General features: G+C 40.8%; 1 protein-coding gene across 1 annotated transcript; it reads right to left on the bottom strand.

Annotated features, from left to right (window-relative positions):
• Nucleotides 1–383: 383 nt before the first annotated feature.
• Nucleotides 384–11,571, bottom strand: MMGT1 (membrane magnesium transporter 1). Its single transcript, XM_021684726.1, has 4 exons — nucleotides 11,252–11,571; nucleotides 7,149–7,201; nucleotides 5,043–5,146; nucleotides 384–3,441 (listed from the first exon to the last, which is right to left on the bottom strand). Exons 1-4 carry the CDS (start codon nucleotides 11,328–11,330, stop codon nucleotides 3,282–3,284), a joined length of 396 nt encoding a protein of 131 aa, XP_021540401.1. The 5' UTR covers nucleotides 11,331–11,571; the 3' UTR covers nucleotides 384–3,281.
• Nucleotides 11,572–14,715: the final 3,144 nt, after the last annotated feature.

Raw genomic sequence — 14,715 nt, 5'->3', positions numbered from 1 at the left:
TTCATCAGACTCTGGATTTGCCCCCTGATGCTTTTAATCATAATGATTTCCCGTTAAGTCTAAAGTTACAACAAATTTGTGATGGAATGATGGGACACTGCTACTCAAGGACTGAAATTCTTATACCCCAAAGGTCCTTTGATAATTTAGAAATATAAATGAGATTACACATTCTATTTAGACTCTAAAAAAAACATAAAATTGCAATTCGACTTTACATGTACAATAAAAAGTAAAGTATCCATTGAATTTAGTAGAACAGCATCACACTTGGAAAAAAAAATACAGTCATAAAATTATCTCTTACATTTTTCTGGGGACAGAGAAGAGAATGAGATTTAAAAAACAAAAACAAAAACAAAAACCACTACCAAAAACAGGGTGAGACAATCATTTATTTATTGGACAGGGCAAGGCCATTTAAAGAGAGGAAACATATCCAAAAGAAGGTGTTTAGCTTGGTGTTACAGGCATCGATGTTCACAACAAACAACACTACTCAATACATCATGGAAACAGGCCACATACAACCAGGAAGCTGCTGTCATGCCACTCAAAAATAAGCCACAGTGCTTTGGAAACAATCATTAGGGAGTTACAGAGCATCATGGTCTCCAATCCGCCGATCTGCATTTTCTGTGGCTGGGCCATTAGCCCATAGCATTTGGCTGGTTCCCTAGTTATTAAGAAGTCTCTTCCTATATTTTAGAGAGCCTTCGATAGTGCACACTTCTGAATGTCACTAAAATCGCAATCACCTGCAGGCTTAACTAGCTTACATCACTACATTTTTTTTGGACTACCCTAGGTAGTCATGGACTGTCTCAAAGTATTATAAATAAAATTCTGAATTTAATCCATTTAGCACTGTTACGATGCACCCAAATCACCTCTATTCCTATGGTACATACTGGAAAAAGAAAACAGAAATTCACTGGAGGAAATTGAAGAAGAAATTTGGGAAGCTCACCTGGCCCGAGGTATACAAGCTGCTAGCAAAGTTAGATGCACCTGAAAACTATGTCAATTCTCTGCCAAACTATGGGGCATCATTTTTACTGGGACTTTCCTGACTGGGCAGGCAAAGATTTCAATATCCATTCTAGAGACTAGCCAAAATATTATAAATAGTCATATATCACGAGTGCTTGGTTATGAGGAAAAGCCATTCAGCCTAAGATTGACGAAGAAACGTGCTAAGTGCCTGGCCCTCCCTACTCCACATCTACTGATTTGACCAACCACTTCCTTTCACAGCGATCACAGTTCTCAAGGGGAGAAGTTCTCACTCCACATAGAACAAAACTATACTTGGGAAGCCAGTCACTAAAGACCAGACATTGTGAGAATCCATTCATATTAAAGGACCAGAATAGGCGAATCTAGAGAGGCAGAAAGTACATTAGTGGTTGCCCGGAGCTGGGAGGCACTGGGGCAGGGGGATATGAGAGGCACCCGCTAAAGGGTACAGGGTTTCTTCTGGGGGTGATAGAAATGTCCTAAAATGCATTGTGGTAGTGGTTGTACAACTTTGCGAATATATGACAAAACCATTGAACTGTACCCTTTAAATGGCTGCACTGAAGGTATGTAAATAATAAAAAAGGAAGGCAGCCCCCAAAGAGAAAAGGCCCTTTCGAATCAAGTCACACCTGAGGAAATGGCAGGCCAGCCTGATGGAAGGAGCTTGTTTCTCATACAATACTTTGATTTAATTATCACATTAACCCCTGAATTCCATTTTTAACTCATTTCTAAATTATCTTGGGCTATCAGCAGATTTCTAACTTTGTTCTCCTTAGAGAGCAGAGTCAGTGTTCCATTGATATATTGGGTTGGCAAAACAAAACTAAACAACAGTAAAAGCTCAATGACAAAAGAGTCTCGTGCTTTGGGGCTGTGTGTTACCAGGCAGAATAGAAGAGCTGAAGTCCATTTCTAATGGGAAAAATGCCATCCAGCAGAAGGGCCTCTTATGACTCTTGCCGAAAGCGTGTTGCTTTTCAAGTCTGCATAGTTATTCCCTTTGCACCTATACAATTCAAAGAAAGCAATGTTTTCATACCTGTACAGTTCAACAAAAGCAACCTCCTTTACAAAGAAATATTAAGCTCCCTGCAGATCAAAGGGCTAGCCAAATCCCCTAAACCCAAAATTACTGTTTCTAAAAAAAGTCTACTCTGTCCCCTCATCCTCAACTTCAGCAGCATCCAACAAAGATGGAAAAACTCTAAGCCTGCTAACGAATCCGAAGCTATAAAACAGTTTCTTAAATGACTTTAATTGTTTTTCATTGAAGATATTAGTTCCAAATATTTAAAACATATTTGTCCCAATGCCTTTGAAGCCTACCTTTGATGAGAAGTTTCCTTTAGTTTTACTAATTTGCTAGTTTAGTAAGCAATAAAATAACAGAGACTTTGAATAAGTTAAACTGGCTGATGACAAGTAATCAGTTGTCTTCAGTGATTACTATTTTTCTACACAGGCAGGATAATCCATGAAATCATGAAGGGTCTTTTGGTCTGTCTTCAACTATTCTTTAACTACATAACCAACTGGGGAAATTTCTGACAGAGAAATGAAGAGAACACAAGTAGCTTTACAGCAAGTTGAATTTGTTAAATATATTTATGACAAAGAATTTCTGACACAAGAATTGCTCACTGCACACAGAACCCCAGAGAAGTGATGAAACAAGACAGTCGATGTTAGGAGGTATATGGGAGTGGGGTGGGGCAAGAAGTCATGAGAAATTAAAAACTGGCAAGCATCTGCTGAAGCAGAGCCACTTTTTAGGGGTCGTAAGAAAAACTGGTAAGCCACCATTTTGGTTTCTTTAGAGAAGTCCGTTTGTTGTTAAGAACCGAAGACTTTTTAACTTTCATTCATGCTGCAAAATGCAGTAGTCACATTATTTCCAAAAGGATCCTAAAAACTCAAGTGCAAAAGAAAAGAAATCTAAGAAAATAAATAATTACAAAATCATCAACATTTTTCAAAGTAATGTGTTCAAAACAGTGACTTTTACAAATGACATGAATTTGTTTTAAATGGAAAAAAGAATTCTCTCTATGAAAGATCAAAGACTCATTTCACAGATAACTTATGCTCCATTAACGATTTGATTAACAGTGTACAAACAAGGGCCACAGACTTTTTTTAATTAGGTCTGAAAGATCAATATAATATAAATACTGATGATGGGGGGAGTGTTTTATACCCCAAACTCCAATATTCCAGCTCTGTGTCCTGTCCTGTTATTATAATTTGTAAAAATCTTAACGACGCAGTGATTCAAGTTTTCGTAACTTCAATGATGTGTTCGAGGACAATGCATCTTGATTTGAAGAGTTTGTTGTATCCGAAGGCCGGAACAGTACTCGACCACGATGGTTAAATACATAAAATGATGGGTGATTCCTTAATGTGTCAAATGTCCTTAAAAGAAAAAAACAAAGTATCCACTTTAGATACACCTGTACAAAAGCCTATTTGAAAACAAGCAGGCTTCTAATGAATTATGAATTTGCTATGGGTTATACTCTTAACTAAGTTTAAATCCATGCGATCAGGCTATACATGGCAATCATATTGGGTCTCGTGATTTTTTTTTCCTGTACAAGGAAAATAAGAAACCTGGAAAAGCAACATAAAGCTCTCAAATCTTTCTTTCAGCCACTCCTTCCAAGATGCCTATGACTATAGCACAAATAATCGCTCAGCTTTAAACACTTCTATAAATCTTAAAACTAGCTAGCCCATGCCAAATAGTCTTTTAAAAAACCAGTACATAGATTGTACCTTTGATTATTCTCATTTGGCCCTCACTATTCAAGCAATATGATCATTTCATAGATCTGTTTCCAAGAATCTTTCAAATACAACAAAAAAACTCCTTTGGCCCTTCTGTACCTACTGTTGTCCAAACTCATATATTTTGCTACCACCTACTAAATTTATATATTTTGCTACCACCTACTTAATGCCATTCTGTTTTACTTCTTTCTTTCCTGGCCCTTTGCCTGTGATTCTTGGTAGACTCTTTGTAAGAACTATAGTGGGTGGTAATAGTAGAGTATCCTTTCTTCTTTCCCAATGAGATATGTGTAGTCGAAAAAAGTTCACAAACACCTAAGTGTACGGCTTTTAGTACTGGTTTGTTTAAACATTATTTTCCTGAACAAAGATAACTCTGCCTTGATAAAAACTCAAATCTCAAAGTCAGCCCACCTAAAATTCCAAGCATACGCCTACATAAAACAGGATGCCTGACATGTGACTATTTAAAATGTAAATTGAAAAGTAAAAGTAACAAGGGGGTGAGTTTCTTCTAACAAATAAATGTTTATTGTGAACCCTTCTGAGGACACATTGTAAAGGGTTAAAATTTCCAGGCTCAAGAAGGTAGGTAGAGTCCAGAGATGGAATTGAACAAGCTAAAGGATAACTTTATGAAAGTAAGCAATATGGAAAAGAAAAGCAAGCCAAGCTCAAGAAAATAGCTTAGAAGCAGCACAGGAGAAAAGAGAAAGCAGAATAACAAATATACTGTAATCCAAGAATAGGAAAAGGCCAAAGAGCAGTTTAGGTCACAGTCTAGGCTCAAGTGATAGAGGAAACGGACCAAAAACCCCTATTCTTCCAAAGACTAAGCTGGGACATGAGGATAAAAAGAGGAAAAAATGGAAGGGAGGGGGGTGGGAGGGGAGGGAAGGAAAAAAGAAAAGATGAAAGGAAAACATTTCTGAGGGAATATCTTCCTATTTGTCTATCCCCTTCCACCCATCAAACCAATAAATAATTTTAAGCAAATATGACATGACATCTGAGTCTAATGTCAATAATCTGTCATTCAACTTCCATTTTTCTATCATATCAAACACTGCCTCAATATTTTGACCTCATTATTCACACAAACTGCATCATCAAAATGTAAAAACAAAATCAACTTTTATGTACCAGAAAACATACATTTTAAATTATGTAAATGAAGCAAAACCCCTATGAAACGAAGTGCCTATGAAAAGGGAAGGACTTACTTATTTTTTAGTTCTGAAGTGGCATCCATGTCTTTAAACTCTCCTGCAATATGAACTATACCATAACAGGTAACTGCAAAGGCCAGAAGTGTCTGAAGAACTATCTGTGAGTATAAAGATTGAGATTATCAAATAACATACAAATGTTATCATAAAAATTTATAATTTTCCCTCCATCTCTTTTTAGCCTCTGACACGTATTTCTCCCAGATCCTATCGAGTCAATTCTCACTTTAAATAATTTGAACTCAGACACAATAAAATCTTCTACAAATTCTGTGGAGCAGCTGCAAAAATACTTCTAGGTTTTGCTCAAATAGCAAACAGGTACTGAGCCATTCAGAACTCAGTTGCCAACTATTACCTGCTTCCAAGAGCAACTAAGACTTTGTTAATGTATTATTGTTAAATATCATAGAGTATAAAGAAGAATACCCCTGGACCCACCACCCAGCTTAAGAAATAAAACTACCAGTCCCTTTCAAGTCCCACGTGTCCCTCTCCAATTATTTCCTTCACCAACCCCCTCAAAGTTAATGATAGTTAACTATAGGTAACTATTGTACTGAATTGTATATTAATCAATTCTTTAAGGCTTTTCTTTATAATTTTACCAGATATGTATGTACCTCTAAAAAGTATATTGCTTGCTTTTTCCCACCTTTGAACTTTTTTTGTGAGATTCATCCCTGTTGTAGTATATCCTTAGAGCCATTCATTTTCTTTGTATTCTATATTTCATTATATGAAAATACCACAATTTATTCATTCCACTGCTGATGGCTATGTGGGCTGTTTCCTGTGTGTTACTTTCACAATGCCTATAGAGATATCCTGCAGTAGGTCTCCTGGCACATGCGAGTAGAATCACTGGGGGAGAGTATACACACATTCAACTTCACTAGGTAATACCAAAACGTTTTCCAAAGAGGTTGTGCAAGCAAAAACTTGCAGTGTTTGATATTAACCAACCTGGGATTACAGGCACATTTGATTTTCTTGGTTGTGATTTTTCTGCATTTTTCAGATTTCCCAGTTTGTAAACAGAAGCAAGCCATTTTAAGTAGATATAAATGAATATGTGTGTGGTATTGGGGGAGGGGTAATCTACCACAAAGCAAAGCAAAGGTGATAGGAGAGTGGCTTAATAGTCCCATCTATCATAACTTTCATTACAGACAACTAAAGTCAAAATTAGCCACAAGCTATTACTCTAACTTTCTGAATTAAAACTAATGTCACATGTTATACCAGCTTACACATTCCTGCCACCAGTGAACCAAGACCTATTTCATACAATGCAATCATAGGCACCATTAACAAGAATGTGGCAAATCTATGAGTTATCATGAAGTTACGTCAAGATAAATAATGTTAAGTAATAAAAGGCTGATTATAAAACTATACATATATACACATAGATAATAACTTTTTAAAAGAAAAACTGTTTTGATTAGGTAAAACTATACATAATGTAAATAAAGAATGCTGTTTATGCACAGGAGGAGAGCTGAACTACTGACATACTCCAAACTGGTGGGAGTAGCAGCAGAATTGCTGAGCAGTGAGGTCACTTGTCTTTTTTATTGTATGGGGTCAGTTTTACTTTTTACGCTTACTGCTTGATTCTGTTACAAAGAAGTTACTATCTTGTCATTTAAAATCCATTAAAGATAAAAAAAATGGTGAGTGAAGTTCACATATCATTTCAGCTTAAAAAAAAAAAAACACTTCCTTGTTTTTCTTTACTTTTGCCACCTACATATATGTCCCTAAACAATGTTTAGTTTTGCTTGTTCTTAGACTTTACATAAAAAGGAACTTTGCTAAGAAATAAAGTCAAGTAATCAACTTAAGTCCATCTCAGACTATGAACAGAGCAACTTCTAGAACGACTACTTAAACTACAGTTCTAGAAACCAAACAGAGAAATCTTTTGTTTCCAAATCTTCGGGTTTCACAATGAGTGACAAAGAGTAAAGTAGTGAACAGATGTTACTTCATGTCTGGAAAATTTTAAGAGAACAAGAACCAGTAAAAAATTATTATAAGCTATGTGGCTAATTTTTAAAATATATTTTAACGGAATATAAATGACCAACTTACATCTATTGGCAGTGATTCATCTTCCTTTTCTGTTAATCGCATATAAGAACGATCTATAAACCAGAAGCATACCATTAAGGAAATTGTAGCCCATTTTTCTTTCTTAAAATGCAAGCAAATCAATATACCAAAGAAGCGGCTGACTTATATGCTACATAAAGTAATGCTAATCCCGGATTCCTCAAAAACCTCTATCTTCTAAGGCAGTCAGCCTGATCTTGAACTATTTTACTTTCATCATGACCTGCTTTGTCACCTTACAAAACACGGTAAGAGTGAAAGGTGAGCAAGTATGAGGAAGAAATACCTAAACATGTTTTGTTTTTTTTTCTTTCGGTACTATGGGAAAACTAGAATCCTCTGAAACTAACAAGTTTCTTTCACTAACTGGTCAAAGAAATCACAATTATTTAAAAACGGATAATCCTACAGAAAACCTCAACTCTGAAATAGCACCGCCATCACAAGGTATGGATAAAGTAATACTGGCATGGACATGTTTTTTTCCTGAGAGACTATGTTGGGGCAGCGGTGGGATAGGAGAAATTCCAGAACGTCAATTTCTTTTTTTTTTTTTAAGATTTTATTTATTTATTTGACAGAGACACAGCGAGAGAGGGAACACAAGCAGGGGGAATGGGAGAGGGAGAAGCAGGCTTCCCGCTGAGCAGGGAGCCCGATGCGGGGCTCGATCCCGGACCCTGGGATCCTGACCTGAGCCAAAGGCAGACGCCTAACGACTGAGCCACCCAGGTGCCCCCAGAACGTCAATTTCTGCCTCTCTGATTAAGTCCTAATTCTGCTGCCGCCTTAGCCTCAGGAAGCAGCAAGGTATGAAAGAAAAGGACCAGGATTTGGAAGCTGATAAGCCTGGATCATAAAACCAGCTCCTCCACTTACTGTCACTGACTTTATCTCATCAAACCTTAAGACATCTTCATGCACTGTAACATGCATCTCAATTTCAGAGTGTTAAAATGTAGGAGTGGGAGGGGGAGTGTGTCTCAGAATCAAAGAAATGCAGTATCTTTCTGCTAAGTGTCTGCAACAGTAAAATGGGGATAGTGTGAAGATTACAGTAGATACATGGTAGCCATTCCGCCATAATAAAGTTCATCCCAGCAAAGGTGAGCTTGCCATAGCACAACAGTGTGCTTGCTATCTGCTGCTACAGTCTGACACGACACAATTAGCTTCAAAGGTAAATATTAGTCCTTTTGCAACATGAGCATTATAAAGAGGTCCCACTGCAGTGACAAATGCCACAAGGCATTCTCATCTCACCGGAGACACAAAAACACAAAATCCTAATTCTAGAAAAACCTGGCACGATCCCTACTTAACAATGTGCTGTGGACTTAAAAACCCAAATTGCTGTGAGTGAACATGCAGTGACTCTTAAAAGAAAATGTGTTTAGAGACATTTCTGAAGTTTTATCTTACAGGTTTAACATAAGGACCGGTGTAAAAGAAACATCAATCCAATACCAAAAATAGGTTTGGCTAACTTCCTACTTGTCCGTTCAATTCCTAGCCAGCTTTCTTCTTTGCATGCAGCCTAATCGGACTCTAACACTACCTCTAACCAGGCATTTCCTCATCTGTAAAACGAAGGGGTTGGACTTTAGAGATCTCCTTGCTCGAGTACTGTAAAATTTTACAGCTGAAGCCAACTGTAGAAAATGACGCAGTACTCCACAGTATCCTGATCTCTAGGGTAGTGCTTCTCAAACGAATGTGCAGACAGATCACCTGGGGATCTTATTAAAATGCAGATTAGGATTCAATAAACTCTGGGGCGGGGCCTGAGTTTCTGCATTTCTAACAAGCTCCCAGGCGATTCCCTGGAGGCTGGTCCGTTGAACACCCTTGAGCAGCAAGGCTCTAAGATATTCCCTTAACCCTCTCGTCCCCCACCTCCCATCCCCGGCCTGTGTCCACGCATCCTGACATACTCTTAGCATAGCATCTGTATCACTTTATTGTGGTTCTTTACTGATTCCACTTGACTTTGAACTCCCTTGGGGCATCACTGTACCTCTGGCACCTAAGCACAGCGCAATTTCAACCACTTACACAAAACTGAATTTCATAAAGCAGTGTAGCACATAGGCTCTAGAGTCAAACTGCTTATCTTTGAATCCTGGCCCCACCATCATCGCTGTCAGTTTATGCAAGTTTCCCAGCTTGCACAAACTGCGTGTCTCAACTTCATCTTTCAAGAGCGGTAACAACAACAATAGCTACCTCACAGGGCTTTTGGTAGGACTGAATTAGATAATAGATGTAAAGCGCTTAGTTCAGTGCCTGGCACATAGTAAGCATTTAATAAACGTTAGCTATTATTATTGTTGTCATTTAAGACTGGAGCTTTGGAGAAACTGTCACAGAATAGAGAAGACCGGGGAAACATGACAACCAAATGTAATGTGATACCCTGCTTGATTCCTGGAATAGAAGACCTTATTGGAAAAACTGGTAAAACCCAAATAAAAGTTAGACTTTAGTTAGTAGTATTATACCAATGTCAGTTTCTTAGTTGCGACAATATACCGTGGTAATAGAAAGTGTTATCAATGCAGGAAACTGGGTGGGGGTATACAGTAACTCTACTATCTTTGCAACTTTTCTGTAAAATTTCCAAAAAAAAATGTATTTAAAAAATAAAGCTGAGTTTCCATCAGACAAATGTCAATACATGTTTGTAAAAAGTAGTTAAAATAACTGGATCATTTTAATTCTATATAACAAACAAAAGGTTTTATCTTGAAAAAAAATTAAAGCTTTGGAGGAATTCACATTTCATTTTCTACTTTATTCCTGAAGATGGAAAGTAATCTAGCAAATGAATAAAGTTCAACTTTGAATTCACTTCCTTCATTCAACAAATTTACTGAGTACCTACTGTGGGGAACATTGTGCTAGGCACAAGGATCGCAGCAATGAACAAAATGGGCTGCCCTCCTGGGCTCTATAGGCTGGGGCAAAGGTTAGCAAACTTTTCCCGTAAAAAGTCAGATAACAAATATTTTGGGCTTTGCAGGCCATACTGTCTCTGTGTCAACTACTCAACTCCCCACTTGGAAAGCAGCCAGACAATACCTAAACGAATGGGTGTGACTATCTGCCAGGAAAACTTCATTGATGGACACTGAAACTTGGATTTTATATAATTGTCATGGATCATAAAATGATATTCTTTTGCTTTTTTTTCCCCAAGAAATTAAAATGTGAAAACATTCTTAGCTCACTACAAAAACAGAAGAGAGTCTGCATTTGGCCCACAGGCCAGTTTGCTGACCCCTGGTCTAGTAGAGAAGGAAGACCACAAAACAGATCAGCTGTCTCAAGACGGCACCACCTCCTCTGCTAGACTCCAAGTTTCTTCTTGATGATACAATTTTATGTGTATGCTAAAGTACTTTTACTTTTTTTCTTTTAAACTTCCCAGTGACTCTGTGACATAGAAAAAGCAAGAATTAAAATCCACCTCAATGAAAGCTCAGAGAAGGGACATGACTTGCCCAAGGTCACACAGATTTAGCGGTAAAGCAAGTTTTTCAGAACCAGCCCTCCAGACTCCCAGTCCAGTGCTCTTTCTCCTGTACCACAGTGCCCCCATGAGGCAAACGGTCACTTAACTTCTCAGTCTCTGCCTGGACAGCCCAGAAGTGCCCAAGATGTTGTCCACCTAGTTGTCATGGGACCATGAGCATCGAGGTCCTCAATCTGACACTTTGCCTGCTTGGTCCCACGCTGGATCTGACATCACCTGTCCCGGATTCCCGGACCTACTCCCTCTCTGGCCACCCTGCAGCCTGACACAGACTCCCTCTTTGCCCACCCTGCAGCCAGCTCAGAGTCCTCTCCCAGACACCCTCTTCCCCTTCCACCCCTGCTGCAATCTCAGGTGCCCATCTCCTCAAACTCAGACTCCGAGCCTTCCACCAGGAAGCACCGCGCCGCTTCTCGGAGTCACCACCCAACTCTAAGGGCTCAAATGACCATTCCTGGGACACTCGGTCCGACACTCCCTCAGGGTGCTCCCACACACCACCCCCGGAGTCCCACACAGGAGCGGTCGCGGTTCCCCCAGCACTTACGCTGCGCAGCGGAAAAGGCCGCGTGGGCTAGGGCAAAGAGGCCGACGCCCACCAGCCCCTTCCACAGTGACGGCGCCATGATTCCGGAGAAGCAGCAGCCCAACAAAAGAGGCGAAGGGCGGCGAGCGGTTCCTTCTTCCACTGGCGGGTGTCCGCGCAGCGCAGAGAGATGACGTCACCGAACCCCTGGGCGCGAAGTGCCTCAGAGGTGGAAAAACCAAAGAGCCGTGAGAAAGCGGAAGCAGGAATGCCGGGAAGAAGGGGAAAGCGACACGGAATAAGGTCCGCGAGTGACCATGAGCCGAGCCTGCGTGCACGGTCTCTCCGTGAGGGGCGGAGCTAAGCGGAGAGCGTACCGAAGGAGGCGAAAGCGGATCAACGGGGAAGCGGAGCGGAAGGGCGCCAGCGAATGAGCGCGGGCCGCGGAGCAAGGGGCGGGGCCCGCGAGAGGCCCGGGCGGGGCCGAGGGGCGGGGCACCGGAGGGCTGGAGGCGGAGGTTCAAGGCCGGCGGCGCTGGGTCTCTACTCCTCGCAGGGGGGTTTGTTTGTTTGCTTTGCTTTTCCGTCCCGCTGGGTCCTTTGTTTTCTGCTGGCGGGTACAGTGCTTCAGCCCTCTGGGAGCCAACACTGCTGAAGGAGGCAAGGGTGTGAAAGCGAAGAGGCGGGTGGGGTGTAGAGGAGAACAACCCGGTATTTGGAACCCCAAACACGTGGCACGCGTGGGATGCTCCGTAAAAGTTAGTTCCCTTCTCCTTACCTTCAAAAGGTCTTGAAGAAAGACTCGCGCCCCAAGGGGTGTGGTGCCGCGCGGGAGGGTTTTGTCCTGAAGAGAGGCAGTTTACGTTAGGGAGAAATGAAAGGGGAGGAATAAAAGTGTACTCTCCTTTCTCGATTTGTCTTTGTCTCCATCCCCTAAAATGTACACATTCATTAGTGAGAGTCTCCCCTTCTTTCCACTCTGCTCTCCTATGGCGAGCTCACCTCTTCATTCCCACCGCAAGCGGTAACACAGTAATTCCAAAGTGACATCTCAATCTCAAACGTCTCTCTTTGGCTCCAGACCTGCATTTCCAGACCTGCTAATCGCTTCTTTCTTTTTTTTTTTTTTTTACTTTCTTCTCTCATTTAATTCTTACAACAATGCAATGGAGCAAGAGGTTCACGTTATCCTCATTTGCAGACAGCTAAACCGAGGCATAGGAGATTAAAGAAATTGCCTAAGGTCACACTGCTTGTGAGTGGCAGAGTGGGAGTTAGGAGCCAGGTCCCTGCCACTCTGGCTCTTCACCTCTACTCTCTCTCATCTCTCAGACCATCACTGGCTACCAGTTATAAAGGGCCTGCCCACTTTCCAATAGAATATTGTTCTTTTCCTTCTTTCAGTCACTTATGCACTCATTCATCCAATAAATGCATATCGGCTCTGAGTCGGGCACTACAGGAAACACGAAGGTGATCGACCCAGGATCTTGACCTCAAGAGGGCTTGGAGCCCAACAGGAGGTAAAAGGTACAAAGACATGTGGCTCTGTGGAGAAAGTACAGTGCAGACCAGATCCGGAGGTCACATGTTGCCAGGGCCATCCAGGAGGGCTGCCAGGAGGTGGTGACCTTGCAGCAGTTCTGGAAGCCTGAGCAGGCTCCCAAAGCTCCAGTTCCATGAGGACATTTTGCCTGCAGGTAAAGAGGATGGTGTGAGGTACTGGCAGGAGCAGCAGATGGGGAGTTCTGGACCCTGGTTCTGTTCTCTTCTGTGCCTCTAACCTCCTGAGATCTTGGGCAATGCACCTTCTGGTCCTGTGGGGCCTTGGCGTTCTCATCAAGGACTCCTTTATACAGCTCACCTGCAAACCCTCTGGGAGAGCAGATGAGGTTGGCCTATCCTAGCCAGCGGCTTCATAGGTGCCCACCCCTGGTCCCATCAGCTGGGGCAGGGGTGGAAACATTGGTACTCTGCCCATGAAGGTGAGGCGCCCTCTAATCGCTTATTTCTATCCTGCGGCACTTCAAACTGAATATGGCTAAGACGGAATTCATCCATTTTTCCAAACTCTGCACCAACTCCTCCAGTGCCCCTTGTCTGATTGGCACAGCGTTGTAAGCTGCATATCACAAGGTAAATGCCCTCAGCCCTGTCAGGATTCTACTTTTTAGCTGCATCAATTTTGCTAACTCTCATTTGCTCAAAGATGCCTATCCTGGACACCCCCTTTTAAACTTGCAGTCTTCCCATTCCTGGTCCCCTTAGCCTGCTCTATTTCTTTCTTTCTTTCTTTTTTTAATATCACCTTCTGAAATATTCTATAATTTACCTGTTTATTATGTTTGTTGTGTTATTATTGTTCACTGTCTCTCTTCCCCCATTGGAAGGTAAGTTCCAAGAGAACAAAGATTTCTGTCCATGCCTAGAATATTGCCTGTCACATATGGTAGGCATTCAAAGAATGTTTGCTGAATGAATTATGGGAAAGAAGTGGGGAGTGATGTAGCCTTGTTTGAAAGGATCTCTATAGAGAGTCCTTCCATTTTTTTGAATTGGGTTCAGAAATCCCTGGGACTTGCATATACTCTTAAATTTTGATGACCCCTTGATTGATGATAAACATTTTCTGACGTACTTGAGCTTCCTCAAAGCTGAAAAAAAATTAGAATATAAAGAAGGCATCCAAGAGCCTTCAGATTACCTTTATACAATTTTTGTCCTCCATCTCATTTTCCAAACTTTTAATTATGGTCATTATTTTCGTCTGGGCCCACTCCAGTTCTTTCACTTCTAAGCCAAGATTTGACACAGTACTCAATCAATGTCAAGTACAGTGTAATGTATTTCTTACAAATGTAGGCATATTTATAAACCACACAATCAGGAAGAACCAGGAAATAATCTTTCTGTACTTGACAGGAAAGTGCTTCCTTCGCCCCTGGGAGGTGGCTACATAGAAAAGATAATTGACGGGGGAAAAGTCTTAACCCTTGGTTTTAGCTTTGATAATGGTCAAATTGAAAGTAGCCTTTTCAGGCATCCTACTAAATTATCTCTGCTAATATTAATTTATCCGAAGCAGAAAAATGATTCGGTTTCTTAAGGGAGCTGAGATCTGGTTCCTTTCCTTTGAAAAGATGAGGTTACAGGGAAAAAAAGAGCCGGTAAGAAATCTGGTATTTGTATAAGCCACCAGTACATTATCCTAGTCTTCAGGGAAGTGGCCAGGCATCGAATTTAGTTTTCTCCACTACAACCTTAAGATGCATGCCCCCCATTCTCTTCTTTTGAATATCTTACCCATGTACGGATGCAAAAGAAACTACACTAGAGTCACATTTTCTAGAAATAAATGGTTAACTCCTATTCAGGGAGTGGGATTTTAATGGTCTCATCTGTAAATTTTAACATGAAGGGAAGCCAAGGTATTCATAGTCATAGTTAACCAAGGATTGTATCATTGTATCATTCAAATAAGTACC

This window comes from Neomonachus schauinslandi, chromosome X (genome assembly GCF_002201575.2).
Source record: "Neomonachus schauinslandi chromosome X, ASM220157v2, whole genome shotgun sequence".
Lineage (NCBI taxonomy): Eukaryota > Metazoa > Chordata > Mammalia > Carnivora > Phocidae > Neomonachus > Neomonachus schauinslandi.
This window is presented reverse-complemented; position numbering and strand designations above follow the sequence as displayed.